The sequence below is a fragment of the Trypanosoma grayi genome (genome assembly GCF_000691245.1).
Source record: "Trypanosoma grayi strain ANR4 Tgr_5_V1, whole genome shotgun sequence".
Classification (NCBI taxonomy): Eukaryota; Euglenozoa; class Kinetoplastea; order Trypanosomatida; family Trypanosomatidae; genus Trypanosoma; species Trypanosoma grayi.
In genome coordinates, this window is record NW_008825624.1 from 9,225 (window position 1) to 21,821 (window position 12,597).

The following is a 12,597-nucleotide window of genomic DNA, read 5'->3' on the forward strand; positions in this document are numbered from 1 at the left end:
AAAAAAAAAAAAAAGGACGGGAAGAAGAAAAAATCACCATATATATATAAACGAAACACACACAAAAAACAGAGGCAGATGTATCACGCGGCCGAGACGCTACGACGGCGACGGCAATACAGAGGTGCGTATCTCCACACTACATACAATAGCTGCTCCCTTCTCTTCCACCCTCCCAGCAACACTACAACGAAGGAGGAGAGGAAGGAGGTCAAAGAGAGAGATAGAGAGAGAGAAGATAATGGAACACCCCATCTCTCTCTCTCTTTCCCTCTCTCTCATTCACACTTCCTCAGAAATTAATAAACAACAAACATTTCTTTGCGTTTACTCTTTGGCGTGACATATTTGCTTGTACACAGTAGAGATGCGCACAGAGGCGCGGACGTAAATCGCTCACTTGGTTACATTCTAATTACCACCAACAAGCACCAAACCCCACTCTACCTGACCCGTGCGCTTCTGCTGCGGGACTACGCCGTGGTCACACCCTCACCCTTCCAGAGCTTCTCGCTTGCCGCCGCCACCTCCCCGCGGCTACGCTGCACGGCCGGCGACCGCCGCTCCAGTACGTACTTCTCAAACAACGCAATGTGCTTCTTGCGGTTGTTCTCCATGCCCTCGTTGTACAGGCGTACCACGACCTTCCCCTGCTCGGCCTTTCCAAGCTTCTTCTTCTGGCGTTCCTCGAACCCCAGTTCGCGGTCATAAAGCTCCTTCATACTCTGCTGCTTGCGCTCGATGGACTCTGTGTAGAGGCGCTGCACCATGCTGTCCTGCTCCTCCGCATCCAGCTTCTTGCACTGCGCGTGGTACTTGTCGATCTCCGCGTTGGCCGCCCGCTCAATCTCCTCCAGCCGATACTGCCGGTGGGCGATGGAGTCATCGTAGAGGTGCTTAATACTATGCTCTTCCGCCTCGCGTGTGAGCGTGCGGTGCTGCACCAACGGCTTGAGCCGCACCTCCACGCGGTGATGCGTGCTAAGACGGTTTGCAGACTTCTCCATCTCCTCATTGGTTAGGGTCCGCGACTTCCCGGTGGTCTCCATGGCTTTGCTGTTATATATATATATATATATATATCTGTGTGTGTGTGTGTGTGTGAGTGCTTTCACTCTTTTCTCGTGAGTTTTCCCAGCCCCTCCTCCTCCACCTTCTCTCACTCTCGTCGATGTCAAACAAAGCGCTTCTGTTGGTGGATGCGTGCGTTGTGCGTCAGCAGGCGGCGCACACAGAAGGCGAACAAGACCCCCAAAACAAACAAGCAAAGATAAGAAGACAGTAAAAGTTGCAGTGTACAACGCAGCAGTACGGTAAGCGCAGTAACAAAGCACAAAACACACACTCACACACGTTACACCCCCGTTTCTTTCATCACCCATGTTTTCTTTGAGAAGTAATCCCGCCNACAAAGCACAAAACACACACTCACACACGTTACACCCCCGTTTCTTTCATCACCCATGTTTTCTTTGAGAAGTAATCCCGCCTCTCCATTCACCACCCCCCTTTCCGTCTGCGTACTCTGTTGAATCCTGTGAAAATGCACACATCCAAAACACAGAAGCAACGAAGAGAGATAGATAGAGAGAGAGAAAGAGCAGCAAGAAAGGGCTGGTGCCAGGGGCATTCAGACCCACCTGCTGTAGTTTGCACAGGAAAAAGTACAGAGACGAAAACAACAACAACAACAACAACAACAACAGAGGAATAAAAATAGGGGAAGGAGAGACTACTCAGTGCCCTTTTCATCATCTCAAACACACAGCCACATGAGATGCCTTCGGCTTAGCCACTAAAAAAAAAAAACTCTCCCTGATTTCCCCTTTTTGTTTCTTTTCTTATTCGTCACTGCCGCGGTATATATAGCTGCGCCGTAGCTCATTTACGCTGTCAGGCGTCCATACAAATACAACGTGTGTGGCAATCTCCTCCGTACTTGGCTTCTCCACACCGTATGTTGGTGTGTAGAGCTCAAACAACTCCTGCAGCGCCGCCTCAGCGGCCTCTGGTGAGTCGATGCAGAGACCAGCACCCCACTCCACGGCTGCACGTGCAACAACGCCCTGTGTCTCTACATACTTGCTGTAAATTCGGTCCAGCGGCCAGTATCGGCCGAGTCCGTCATCTTGGATGCAAGACTCGACAATGCTCTCGCCAATGAGGCCACGCCGCGTAAGTTCCTGTAGTTTCGGCAACTTTCCCTGCCCAAGGTCAATAAAACAAATGAAGCGCAGCGGCCCGAGCTTATCCGCATCGCCAGTGGAAGCTGGGAAACGCAGATATCGTGGCGATGCGTCAGTGGCGCTCTGGAAGACAATGATGATGCCATTGTAAGACGAAATACCTGGAATATCCGTCTCACTACGAGTAAGGCGGCGGTAGCCAATGTTATCGCCACGAAGCTGTCCGTTCAGCATCAGATCCATAATGGTATAGTCCATCAGCGCACGCAAAGCGAGTTGTGTGTACAAAAACTGAAAGACCTCACCATCACGCAATGGACTATTGACAAGGGTGTCGTACACGGGATCAAAGTCTTCATCATCTTCTGTTAAAAATCTACCAAGAGCACCATCCATTAATTCTATCACGATGAAGCAGAGCTTCATGTGGCTACTCCCATCGCCGCCTCGGCAACACATGCGTACGTCATCCTCCGGCATGCCTTTTGGAGGCGTGCTGCTGATGACAAAGTCGTAAAGGTATGCACCCCTCACAACGCCGCAGCTTTGTAGTTGGTTGAAAAGCACAGAGAACGCCACATTGGTGAGAGACTCCTTTACATACGTCTCGTGATTCATGCCGTCTGGGATGGCAAGGCACTTCACTGCGACCGGAATACGCTGAGGTCCGTATCGCCCTTCGTACACAACACCACTGCCGCCCTTGCCTGCCAGCTGCACAAGCTCAATGTCGTTGGTGTCGCCATCGAACAGTGAAATGTCTCCATCCGTGATGTACTGTCGCCATCGCCGAACGATGGCATTTTCCTTTTCAACTTTCTCCTCACGTGGCTCCTCTCGCGGAGTCTCCTCCTCCTCCTCCACCCCTTGTCTCTCTTGAACCACCGGTGGTGAGATTGGGAAGAGGGCAGTCGCAAAAAAACGTGACAAGTCGCTGTTGTTCGCATGCAAGCGCATAAGAGAGGCATTGCCGCAACGGAATATACGCGGGGCTTCAGATGCACACCACACTGTCTCCTGCTCTACACCGTAGGACACCCCAAAACAGTCAAATAACTCCTCCAGCGCAGTGGCTGCTTCGTGTGGTGTGCTGATCACGCGTTGCATTGCCCACTCTACGACGACCTGCCGACCCAACTTGCCCTGACACGGCAGCAGTGGTGTGGCGCCGAAAAGCCGCTGCTTTGTCGTCTCGTGGTATCGCTTCTGGGATGTGCAACCGGGAATGACCGCTCCCTCAAGAGACATCAAGTGCAGAATTTTGGACCGTGCTGGGAAGAGAAGCCAGTGATTTGGGCTGGTTGGATGCTGGAAGGCCAACGGTTGCTTTCCACTCGTTTGAGCTGCTATGAAATCGGACCGCAGGAACGTTTCATCATCGTCAGGCATCATCTCGGGAAATCGCACGTCATACACAAAGCGGAACACAAGTTGCAAATAGAATAATTGAAACACTTCGGCGTCTGTGAAGGGTTGTGTGGAGAGGGATGGTAATGTACCTTTTGTGTATGGATAACGTAGTGTGCCCTTCATTGTGACGGGGAGCGCCAGTGCGACTGGAACTTTCTCCACCTTGTCGGAGCCACAGTGCATCTGCAACATGTGACGAGTTACACTATTTGATACAAGATCAAGTCGTAGATGCATATGATTCATCAGCAGCTCCTGCCAGTTCACCCACTGTATAGATAGGAATGGAAGAGCTTGGTCGCAGTAGCCGGCATCTGCAAGCGCAATGTAGAGCGCAACTGCCGTGGCGTACTGTTTCCATCTTGGTACACGATGAGCATCAACCCACTTGCGTGTATCGTTTGAGTCCGGTGGAATTTCATGCAAGAGTCTCATAAAGAAGCAGCTTCCATCGCACACGGTGTACTGAGTAATGCAGGATGCAATCGGTAACGCTTCCACGGCAGCTCCCTCTACGGTCAACATCCTTCCCTCAACGTCGTGCCGCCGCACCTGGCAACTCGCGGGGATATTGACCTCCTCCAGATGCAAAGCAATGGCCGATGCTTTCCCCAACGCATCGTTGCTCACCAGCATGCCGAGTTCGCGCAGTTTGCGCAACGGGTGATCTGCAGAGATGTCATCTGAAACACCAACCCGATACAGTGCGAGTCGCTGTCGTGCAGATCGGCCAAGCGACGCGCTGAGCGGACGAGACGGCGGTGTGTCAACGCTACGCTTCCACTGATGGAAGGGAGAGGAACGAGTGGATAGGGTGGCGCCCGTCAAGCTCGGGCCTGCCCAATTTTGGCTGGAGCCGACGGAGCAGCCGTCTCGCCACGGCGCTAATCGCTGCATTGTCATACGACTCCGCTGCGACTCGTGCTCACTGGGGATGTCTTTTGGCCGCATGGGCGTATTGAGACGCGGCGGCCGCTCCTGAACGTTACATATCATTTCGGACCACAAATGTAAACTGGCCTATGGGCTGGATCCTTCCCACACACAACAACAAAATACCTCACAAAAGGCACATGTTTGTGTTTGTGTATGAGTTTGATGGAGACAGAGTGGCAGAAAAACAAAAATGAGTGGTGCAACAGTTCTGCTCTTGCATGGCTTGACACCTGCCAAGAAGAATTTAAACAACAACAAAAAAACACAAGAAAATACCTCCAGACGGTAGCGGGTCCAGTGCGGCGGACTAGCGAATGAACTTTGGCGGTGGGCTCGTCGTTGGTGGGGAACTCCGTCGCCCGCCGCCTTCCTCTTGCGGCTTCTGCCGCCGCCTTTCCACTTCCGCCAAGTCCGCCACCATAGCCTTCTGCTTCGCCGCCTTTTCCTCCTTGTTCCAGAGGTACGGCATGAACCACGGTATGTTCTTCATGCGCTGGTTCATTGTGTCGAGCTCCTTAAGGTATTTCACGCGTGTCTCTAGCGTTGTGTTCGCCTCACCAACTAGACTTTCCAGCTCGTTCTTCACGTCACGTGGCAACTCCCGTTCCAGCCGCCCACCATCGTAAATCCACGTCACATGCGGAATATGCGGTCGACTTTTTACGCGTTGAATAACAAGCCGCTGCACCCAATGATTGAGCTGATGCAGCAGCGGCTCCATCTCAAACCGTGCGCCAGGGTCGACGGTGGACCAGACAATGTAGATCTCCTTGGAGCGCCGTGAACCCACCACCTCCTGAATGATGAGCTGCGCAAAGTCAATGCGTTCACCAATGTGAGCCGGGCACGCCTTTAGGGAGCGGCGCAGGTGGTACGCCACTCGTTCACAGAAGGCGCGCGCGCTCGGTGACATATTTGACTGGTGACGCAGGTAACGCACCTCTTTGCTCATCATGCCTGTTGGCTCCGGTGCTGGCGGCCACAGTGCTCCCGCTGCCAACTTGCGCGCGGCGAGTGGTGTGTAGGAGATGGGCGGCGGGGCGTACTTGGCCCGCTCTTCCCAACTCTCGTACTTGAGCGCATCCTTCTCCGAGACACCAAAGTTGGCGCTGTTGCGCAGTGGTTCTGTGTCGCCGAGCCCCTGGAGCGCGTATGTCTTGTTGAGGTTCACCCCCTCACGTTCAAGGCGCGATGACTTGGAGTACAGCCGCTGCTCCACGTAGTGGTAGGCGGAGTGACTACCAGGATTGATCTGACGCTTCTGCAAAACGCTGAGGATCGTGTTGTGTCGCTGCTGCGCGGTCTGGCGTATTGGCACTACAGACGGCTGCCGAAATCGGTACCGCAGTTTTGTTCTGTACTTCTGTGTCTGCTTGTTGAGCAGCCGCATGGGACTAGCAACGAACATGTTCCCTCCTCACCCCTCTCTTCATGCAGGATTATAATGTATATATATATATATATACACNCCCGAGACTATGTTATCAGCGCGACACCTTTTGATTTCCTTCTCCCTAGTCGGGTGCGCTTCCTGCTGTACAAAAGAAGAACGCAGGTGAAAGAACAGAACACAGGGATCGCTTGCAGATGAAGCATGAGAAGAGTTATACAGCCACACACAGAGAGAGACAGAGAAAGAGAACTACAGACACCATATATCCTTCCTTTCTGTGAAAAGAAAGGAGGAGCACCCCCCCCCCCTTGTAGCATGTACACAGCACTCAGTTCACCGCTTGTTGCGCTTTCGCGCCACCTCGTGCTCAGGTATGACGGCCACGTACATTTTGCGTCCGTGGAAGACGCTGGATAGCGTGTAGTGAGGGTGGTGCATCTTGCACAACATGCTCCGTAGCGCATGGAGGCGGGAATCCATCATGGTCTGGCCCAATTGCCCCGATGCCCGACGTGGCTGCAGCACGCTGTGCGCACGACCACTCGCCGCTGTGAACACACGGTGAAAATCCGCGTCGTCCGCCAGCATCTCATCGCTAGGAGCGTCAGGGCCCTCAACAGCTGGGCTCGATGATTGAAGAGACGACACCACTGCACGTGTCGCTGTACTTTCCCTGACAAGCGTCGATGAATTGACGACAGAAGTGTCTTTCACAGCAGAATCAACAGAAGAAGTCTCTCGGCTACTCGGCACACTGCCGAAAGATTCCACGTCGTTATTGTCTTCATTATCGTCATCATCGTCGTCGACCACCTCGCGGGCGGCGAGCAGAGCCACTTCCAGATCTTGCGCCCGTGCGCTCACGGTGTAGATACCATTGTCAATAATCATGAGGGACTTAACGTCAGTGACCTGCGGCATGAGGTATCCGCTACAGCCCTCCCAGGGTCTCTCAAGCGGCTCCTTCTTGAGGTGCCGCACGCCATCGCCCGCCATGAAGGCATGAAAGGCGACACACTGCGACAGCATGAAGGGTAATACCTCTTCAATTAACTGGAGGAAACTCGACAGGGAATCGGGGACGACATCCACGTAACCGTCGGTTTTTGCACATCCTGGCACGGCGCTTACGCTTCTGCTTGACTGTTTTGCATGTTCCTCACTGACAAATACACCCCCGCGCCACCCCGTCACATTTTCAAGGTAGCGATTCAAATGCGGGTACTTCTGCGCCAGGAGGGAGGCGGGCGGGTCGTCCATCAAAAAATTGGCAGAGAATGCGGCACCGAGGGCGACGTCTGCCAACGTGGGGTGCGGTGTCCCAAGAAGAAACAGCATCTCCGGGTTCTGCTCAAAGTGCGTGTCGAGGGCGTTGCAGAGGCGTTGAAAGTGCTCCCGCATATAGGGCGCTGTCTCTGTTGACACACCGGTGGTGGATGTGAGCTTCTGCATCGCCTGGCGAAATGGCCCCACAATGGCGCGGGACATGCCGATACCGGGGACGAGAAAGAAGTAACGAAGATAACCCTCCACGACGTCGACACTGTCGCCATCGATCCAGCGATACATGGCCCCTGTTTTGCACAGCCACCACGACGCGTAGAGAACTACAGTCCAGCTCACCAGATGAATCTTTGGATGAGTGCGCTTCTTCACAACTATCGTCTCTTCCTGGTGCTGCAGCGCGCTGGCTCGCTCCACCGCGTCCACTAACTGCCACAACTGCAGGTACGACTTTCCATCCGGGGTAACCGTGCAGAACGAGTTACGGGCGCGATACACCAGTGCATAGAACAGAGTGGTGGTGAACGTGCGGCAGTACACCTTGAAGGGGAGCCGCTTCAGTCGCAGGTACGCCACGTGCTGGTGGAGCACCAACGCATACGGCGAGCCCAACACACGGTACGTCATCTTCCCTGCGCACAACCCTCCTCCTCCTCCCCTGTTGTCTTGTCTGATACCGTCTTTAGTTCTGCCTCCCATGGAGAAGGGTTTGTGTGTGTGTGTGTGTGTGTGTGTGTGTGAGAGAACGCAAAACAAGAAGGGGAATATGGGGAGTGTGATTCCGTGTAGAAATTACATGCAGGAATGCCTCACTGCCATCTTCTATCCTCTTTTTTTTTTTTTACCATCTCCGGTGAAGTCTCCGCACAAAGGTTCACCGTCTCCTGGTTTTTCACCCTCCACCTTGTATGTGATTCACACAAGCACACACCTTTCCTTCCCCTTCACGCGCAGGTCCCTTCTCGTCACACATCAGACTCATCAATGTCCGGGGGCTCTGGGATGTCCTCGCCGAGGATCCAGTTGGCTCGGCGCAGCATCCTGAAAAGTGCAACAACGCCAGGCAGCTGCTGCGTCACAACGCCGTTCTGCAGCGTCGTCTCCGCCGCCTCCACGAACGCCTTTGCGTCAAGGTACAGCTGCAGCGTCATCTTGTCTCGGTCCGTCGCTGTCTCCGGTGTCGGCCGTGCCGTTGTAGAGGCAGCAGGTGCAGCCTGGTCAACCACCACATCCGTGGAAGTCCCGCGGCCACCCGCTGTTGTCTCCTTGCGGCGCCGCAGCTTCTCCCAACTCTCCTCAGTCTTCTTTGCCGTCACAAGCGTCTCCTTTGCGATGACGCGGAACCGGTTGGCCACTTCCTCCACCACCGCCGCGACCATCCCATCACGTGCCGGGGCGGACGGTAGCGACTCCACTGTCGCGGCGAAACGCTGGAGCGGCTCGACGATATTCGGCACGTACCAAGACGGCGCCGTTGGGAACGGTTTCCGCATATGCGAATACGCCGACTTCACGGAGCGGATGTTCTGCATGCCGGCGGCACACTCCTCTGCGACACGCATCTGCACCGCACGGTGGAGTGACACCGCGGCTGCGCGGCATGTCTCCTGTGCAATGAGCTGAATGACTGGCGACGACACCGCAAACGTCCGTCCACTCGCCGACTCCAGTCGGGTGCGAAACGGCCCCTCAATGTATACTGCGAACGCCTCGAAGTCGCTGCATGCGCTCATGACGAGACTGATCCAGTCCCGCATAGAACTATTCGCCTGTGAAGCGTCGGCGTAATCGAGCACGCTCCGTGCCAGACGCTGTGTCGCGCCCGCCGCCTCGCGGATGAACTTTGGTGTCACAGTGTAGATATACGTGCTGGGCGAGAAGAGCCACTCCAGCGCCTCCTGCAGCTTTACGAAGGGATCCGTGTGGAATGTGGTGGAACACTCAACGCTCGAGCCCTGCTCCCGCTGCTGGACCTGTTGCTCCAGCGGCGTGGCCGCAAATGCCTGGAGGGCGCCATCCACTCTCTTGCTGAGCTCATTCGCCCGAATTGTGCCGTAAACGTCTGTGTTCCACTTATGCTTCCAGAGCGCCACATCTGGTGATTGCACCAGCATATGCAACTCTTCTGAGGAGGCGCAGTTTGCCTCCATCAGGGCGAGCAGCTCATGTGCGGCCATGTAGCGCTTCTGAAAGGCGTCTGGGATGCCAACGTCGTAGAGCGATACCATCTTCTTTACCAGTGCCTCGCATACAGTTGGCCAGATAATCATTGGGATCGGCATCACGGCACCCTCAAACGCCTCGCGCAGAAGCGGCAGAAAAGGGAGTACATTCACCTCCAACTGATCTCGGAGACACACGAGGAGCTTGACGGTGTCCTCGAGACTGTGCCGTGCCTGCGTCGCGGCCCGCCACGAGAGCACTGACTCCAACAGAGGCCGCAGAATCCGCTTGCGGTACATGCGGCAGAACTCCTGCACTTCGCCAGCCGTCTGGTAGGCCTCCATGACGCTGCGCATGGCGTGCGTCAGCGTCTCCCGCGGGTCCTGCATGTAGTCCTCGTAGAGCGCGAGGTAAACCCGGGCAAAGACGTTGTGCGAGAGCTCTGTGCCGTCTCGGAGGATCTCCGTCGCCTCCTCACGCTCCTTCTCACGCTGCGAGAGCCGCGGCAGGGTCTGGTGAAGCGCCTTCAGCTGCTGCACGGTAATGGCAATGTCACACAACGCTTCACGCATATGCGCGCTGCCCGCCACAACGGCTGCCGCTCTCGAGGAGGAGGAACAGGAGGGCGAGGAGCCGTTGGCATGATGAATATTTACCGCGTTGGTAGTCATGGCGGCCGTGTGTACTAACGGTTGCTGACTGCCGTCATCCGAGGAGCGCAGGGACGAGGGAAGTGCCTCGATCCGCTCGCACAGGAGGTCGTACAGGAGCAGTAGCTTCAGAAAGCCCACGTCGAAGAGGCGCTCCATCTCCGTATTGGACGCGCTGAGGATGTGGGCGTGGACCCGCTCCTCCAACTGGGTGAGTCTCGCCATGGCGTCTTCCACCTTCTTCACGGTGGCGAGCACCGGCTGCTGCACGCAGCGCAGCTCATCCTGCACCCCGACCAGGTGGCCAGACACCTTCACAAAGGCGTCATGCACGTCGGTGTTCACGTGGCGCAGAATGCTGTTGTTGAGGAACGTCATATAAGTCTCGAGGTCGCGGCACAGTATGCCGAGCGGTACGCCATGATCGAGCTTCTCCTGTACGAATTGAACAGGGTCGAAGTCAAAGGCGATCACGACATCGTTTTGCTCATCTTCTTGTTGCTGCTGCTCTGCTTCCAGGTCGTCTTCGTTCTGCTGTGCGTCGTTCTCAAACGCCACACCGAACTCGTGCTCGCCGAAGCACAGCTGGATGAGCTGCAGCTGCTCCAGGTCAACAGCAGGCTCGTCCCCTGCATAGTTCTTATTGTCGCTATGGCCACCGTCGTGGACTGTCTCCACATGACTCGACATGAGAGACTGATTGATTACTGTTGTTCTTCCTTCTTATACTTCTTCCTCCCTTCTCTTTTCAGCTTTGGCCTGCGGTACTTTGTGCGCAACGACGACGCACGTGCGCCTCTCCTGCTCCGCACCGTTCGTGTGTTCCTATTCACTGGTTAATCCCGGTGGTGCAGCACAAAGAAAGAGACAAGCCATCTTGACACACAGGCACAGATCAAACAAGGGGCACCGGGCGAGTGACATCTCCACATCCAACCCAACCCCCCTGCCTTTCCCTCTTCGCAGCATCTTTGCTTCTCGCCTTCACTCCGCCTAAAGTGTGAGACAATCACGCGCCATTCATTCTGCTGTCCCCGAAGCGACAAGACGCAGAGTAAAAAAAAAAAAAACACTACACCATACACGCCAATACGGAAGCTGTTCTCATTTGTTCCTTTTTCCTTCCAGAATTCCCTTCTCATCCCTTTCCGTCTCTCTCTCTTCTTTGTTCACACACACACACACACACACACAAATCTTTCTTTCCTCTTTCCCGCCTTGTTTCGCCACCCTTTAGTCCGCTGCACTAACAGTCATGGCGGCCTCCTTTACGCGTTGCATGTGCCGCTCCTTCGCCTCGCCACTCTCTAGCTGCTGCATGAACTGCAGCCGCGCCGCGTGGTGCTGCTCCTCGCGCAGCCACGTAAGGTTTCCGCGTGTGTCCTCCGCGCTGCGCGGGGTGTACTGCGCATTGCCGAACTGCCAGTCAAGGTGGTGCATGCGCTCCCACTCCTGCAGCAGCGCATCGCGGTTGTCGACGGGCAGCGCGTGCACGAAGCCGAACTGTGGCTGCAGCGGGCACTGCTGCATCACCGCCAGCGCAGCAGGCGTCACGCGTCGATGCTGCTGCGGCGCCCGCGCTGCCGTGACGTGTGCAATGACGTAGTCGATGATGTTTGCGACGCTGCGCAGCTCGCGCCGATCGGCAGACGTCGGGCTAAGGCGAAAAACGCCCTCCACCACCTGGTCGAGCACGCGTTCCCGCAGCGTCTCCTCCTGCAGCACGAAGCTCTCAATGTCGCGTGGCTCTGGCAGCTCCGTAAGCGGTTTTCCTTCGAAGTCTAGCCGCCGCATTTCGTAGCCGTCGCGCTGCGTCTCGGCGAAGATGACGTCAGTGAGTTTGGCGACGAGGTACTCACGTAACTCCGCGTCGCTCATGCTCAGAACGACCGTAGCGAATTCATCGTCCCAGGCGGGCGGGCGGTGGCCCACTGGTGTGGGTGGCGTGTGGCCGGGCGGCGGGACGTTCGGCAGCCACGGGTATTGCGTGTGCCACCAGCGCCACGCCGTGGCGGCCGTACCGCGAGTGAGGCCAACGCTCTCAGGGTTGAAGCGCTCCACGTGGGGTGGCGGGCGGTGCGAGTGGGACTGGTCCCACTTGCTGATGCCCTGCGCCTGCCGCTGCCAACGGTTGAGCTCACGGTACTTGTATATGTGCGGCCGCCCACGCCGCAGCACGTTGTGGTGATTCGACTTGCGGCACACACATGACAATTGAAGCATGGCCCTGCTGCTGCTGCTGCTTCTTCTTCTGCTGGTGGTGGTGGTGGTGGTGGGGCTTGTGTGACTGCTGGGACCGCGGCAGAGGCAACGGCAGCAAAGCGGAAGCTACACAATAACACACGGAGGGTGAATGGCTGCCCCTGCACGGTAACTTATATATATATATATATATATAATTTGTGCGTGTGGTGAAACGCCCTTCACGCTGGCACGAGTGTTATGTGGAAGTGCACGAAGTAGAAAAGCAGAAGCAAGAGCCAAACGGAGTTTTCATCTGATGCCACAGCATGCATACAAAACCGCTCCCTCACACTCATGCAGTGATGCCACAGACAAGAGAGAGAGAGAGAGA

General features: G+C 55.6%; 6 protein-coding genes across 6 annotated transcripts; all 6 read right to left on the bottom strand.

Annotated features, from left to right (window-relative positions):
- Positions 1–473: 473 nt before the first annotated feature.
- DQ04_00051030 (hypothetical protein) lies at positions 474–1,049 on the bottom strand (the record flags this gene model as incomplete). The annotated part of the gene is made up of 1 exon (XM_009307962.1): positions 474–1,049. The coding sequence occupies one exon, from the start codon at positions 1,047–1,049 to the stop codon at positions 474–476; it is 576 nt and encodes a 191-aa protein (XP_009306237.1).
- A 792-nt stretch (positions 1,050–1,841) lies between these two features.
- On the bottom strand, positions 1,842–4,592 carry DQ04_00051040 (hypothetical protein; the record flags this gene model as incomplete). Its single annotated transcript, XM_009307963.1, has 1 exon — positions 1,842–4,592. One exon carries the CDS (start codon positions 4,590–4,592, stop codon positions 1,842–1,844), a length of 2,751 nt encoding a protein of 916 aa, XP_009306238.1.
- A 247-nt stretch (positions 4,593–4,839) lies between these two features.
- Positions 4,840–5,940, bottom strand: DQ04_00051050 (hypothetical protein; the record flags this gene model as incomplete). Its single annotated transcript, XM_009307964.1, has 1 exon — positions 4,840–5,940. One exon carries the CDS (start codon positions 5,938–5,940, stop codon positions 4,840–4,842), a length of 1,101 nt encoding a protein of 366 aa, XP_009306239.1.
- Positions 5,941–6,258: 318 nt separating this feature from the next.
- DQ04_00051060 (hypothetical protein) lies at positions 6,259–7,836 on the bottom strand (the record flags this gene model as incomplete). The annotated part of the gene is made up of 1 exon (XM_009307965.1): positions 6,259–7,836. One exon carries the CDS (start codon positions 7,834–7,836, stop codon positions 6,259–6,261), a length of 1,578 nt encoding a protein of 525 aa, XP_009306240.1.
- A 338-nt stretch (positions 7,837–8,174) lies between these two features.
- Positions 8,175–10,712, bottom strand: DQ04_00051070 (putative conserved oligomeric golgi complex subunit; the record flags this gene model as incomplete). Its single annotated transcript, XM_009307966.1, has 1 exon — positions 8,175–10,712. The coding sequence occupies one exon, from the start codon at positions 10,710–10,712 to the stop codon at positions 8,175–8,177; it is 2,538 nt and encodes an 845-aa protein (XP_009306241.1).
- Positions 10,713–11,255: 543 nt separating this feature from the next.
- DQ04_00051080 (hypothetical protein) lies at positions 11,256–12,245 on the bottom strand (the record flags this gene model as incomplete). The annotated part of the gene is made up of 1 exon (XM_009307967.1): positions 11,256–12,245. One exon carries the CDS (start codon positions 12,243–12,245, stop codon positions 11,256–11,258), a length of 990 nt encoding a protein of 329 aa, XP_009306242.1.
- Positions 12,246–12,597: the final 352 nt, after the last annotated feature.